Genomic DNA, 2,500 nt, shown 5'->3' on the forward strand with positions numbered 1-2,500 from the left:
ATATATGACAAAAGCCCAACGTTGGAGACCGTGTAGACATTTGCTTCAATTTCAAAACCGGATTACTCGGGAACGGCTATAACTTGTATAAGGGAATGCTTTACACCTTTGCGTTCGGTAAGTTCTGCTGTTTATTCTGATACGGTTTGTATCAATAGATGTCCGTCTGTCTGCCTCATAGGTCTAAATAGCAGCGTGTCGCGGGCCGGATTAAAATACCTACAGGCCTACGGGCCAATTCAAAAGAGAACTATTTACGTGAGAATATTAGCCTGTGAAGATATAACGCAGATCCACAGATCTCACTAGATTTATGTCTATGCAGTCATCCTGAAATAATCTAGCAGTGGCACATGAAAGCATAGTGACAGTTTCTTAATGGTAGTGAAGTGAAAGTGAAGCGTTGCACCAGTGCCTATAGGCTATGCTGCGGTGGCGGGTCACTATGAGTTGTAGAACTTCAAATCAGCGCGATTTACCCTTATAGGCTGGTAACGTTAGGCTACATGATCCCTACAGACACTTTCTTATTTTTAACCGTCAATAAGTATGAAAATTAGACCGGATCTGACTATTTGTGGTACGCTAGCTCTACCCGCCACAGTGGCTGGTAAATTGACCAAATTCACCCGCCAGCGCACAAAACTACCCGCATTTGGCGGGGGGCGGGTGGTTAATTTCCATCCCTGGTATATATGTGTGTGTATATATGTGTGTGTGTGTATATGTGTGTGTATATATGTGTGTGTGTGTATAAGTGTGTGTGTGTGTATATATGTGTGTGTGTATATATGTGTGTGTATATAAGTGTGTGTGTGTATAAGTGTGTGTGTGTGTGTGTGTGTATATAAGTGTGTGTGTGTATAAGTGTGTGTGTGTGTGTGTGTATATATGTGTGTGTGTGTATAAGTGTGTGTGTGTGTGTGTGTGTGTGTGTGTGTGTACCTCCATCCTCTCCTGCTCCCTGCGCTTCTCCTCCTCCCTCTGTGTATACCTGAGTGTGTGTGTGTATATATGTGTGTGTGTGTATAAGTGTGTGTGTGTGTGTGTGTATAAGTGTGTGTGTGTATAAGTGTGTGTGTGTGTGTGTATAAGTGTGTGTGTGTATAAGTGTGTGTGTGTGTGTGTACCTCCATCCTCTCCTGCTCCCTGCGCTTCTCCTCCTCCCTCTGTGTATATCTGAGTGTGTGTGTGTATATATGTGTGTGTGTGTATAAGTGTGTGTGTGTGTGTGTGTGTGTGTGTACCTCCATCCTCTCCTGCTCCCTGCGCTTCTCCTCCTCCCTCTGTGTATATCTGAGTGTGTGTGTGTATAAGTGTGTGTGTGTGTATAAGTGTGTGTGTACCTCCATCCTCTCCTGCTCCCTGCGCTTCTCCTCCTCCCTCTGGCGCTCCAGCTCCCTCTGCCTCTGCAGCCTCCTCTCCTGCTCCTGCGCCCGCAGCGCCTCCTGGTGGCGCGCCTCCCGCATCTGCCGCTGCCGCTCCTCCTCCTTGCGCACCTCCTCCCTGCGCGCCTCCTCGCGCCTCCTCTCCTCCTGCAGGGCCAGCCTGCGCTTCTCCAGCTCCGCACTGCCCCGCTGGAAGTTGGCCTTCAGCTTGTCCTCGAACGACACCGCTGCGGGGGGGGGGGGTCAGTGGGGGAAATGAAATAAAAAGAAATCCATTGGATTGAATTGAAAATGATTAGTTGTGTGTGTGTGTGTGTGTGTGTGTGTATCAATGAGTGAGATGCCGTGCGTGTTTGCGTGTGTGTGTGTGTGTTCGAGTGAGTCAGCGAGCGAGTAGTTGAGAGAGAGAACAAGAAAGAGAAAGAAAGAAAGAAAGAAAGAAAGAAAGAAAGAAAAAAAGAAAGATAGTGAGAGTGTGTGTTTGTGTGTGTACTAGTAAGTACTGTAAGTGAATCAGAGATAGTGTCTAGGGCTTTGTGGTTTGGCAAAGTTAAAATTGAACAGAGTGATTTGAACAGAGTGAACCTGAACTGAACTGATGTAAATAATGGAATTTTGGAAGATGACAGAAACTTAGGTAAGATAATGGGAAAAGGGGACGTGTGTGTGTGTGTGTGTGTGTGTGTGTGTGTGTGTGTGTGTGTGTGTGTGTGTGTGTGTGTTTAGGCACACATACCGTTATTCTTGGTCTTCTGTGACTGCTCTGACTCAAGGAGATCAACTGTTCCAGGGCAGGGAGGAGGACCCGTTCCATTTACCATCTCACTGCTCCTACTCAGGGACCTACACTCACCCACACACACACACACAAACACGGCATGTTCAGTTAGAGCTGACATGATGTTAAGAGTGTGTGTGTGTGTGTGTGTGTGTGTGTGTGTGTGTGTGTGTGTGTGTGTGTGTGTGTTTGCTAACCTGAAGGAGGGGGGCACTAGTTCAAGTGGTAGTGAGAGTGGCAGAGGCTGGCCGGTCTTGGCCAGGTCCACTAAGTGCATGGCCAGAATAAACTCATCAGCCTGGAGCTGCCCATCCTGGTCCACATCGGCCAGATT

At 47.5% G+C, this 2,500-nt stretch overlaps 1 protein-coding gene across 4 annotated transcripts in view; it reads right to left on the reverse strand.

Moving 5' to 3' along the window:
- The window catches only part of itsn2a (intersectin 2a), a 96,318-nt gene that overhangs the window by 35,868 nt on the left and 57,950 nt on the right, over nt 1–2,500 (reverse strand). For all 4 annotated transcript variants that reach the window (XM_076271741.1, XM_076271742.1, XM_076271738.1 and 1 more), the window contains 3 exons: nt 2,364–2,500; nt 2,125–2,231; nt 1,347–1,615 (listed from right to left, as the gene is read on the reverse strand). The exon at nt 2,364–2,500 is cut by the window's right edge and continues 1 nt beyond it. In XM_076271741.1, the coding sequence (XP_076127856.1) occupies nt 1,347–1,615; nt 2,125–2,231; nt 2,364–2,500 (513 nt within the window). The remainder of the gene's footprint in view (nt 1–1,346; nt 1,616–2,124; nt 2,232–2,363) is intronic.

This window comes from Alosa pseudoharengus, unplaced genomic scaffold (assembly GCF_046254945.1).
Source record: "Alosa pseudoharengus isolate Yale_2024_CS ecotype anadromous, Long Island Sound unplaced genomic scaffold, YU_APseudo_1.1 YU_APseudo_1.1_scf_7, whole genome shotgun sequence".
Classification (NCBI taxonomy): Eukaryota; Metazoa; Chordata; class Actinopteri; order Clupeiformes; family Clupeidae; genus Alosa; species Alosa pseudoharengus.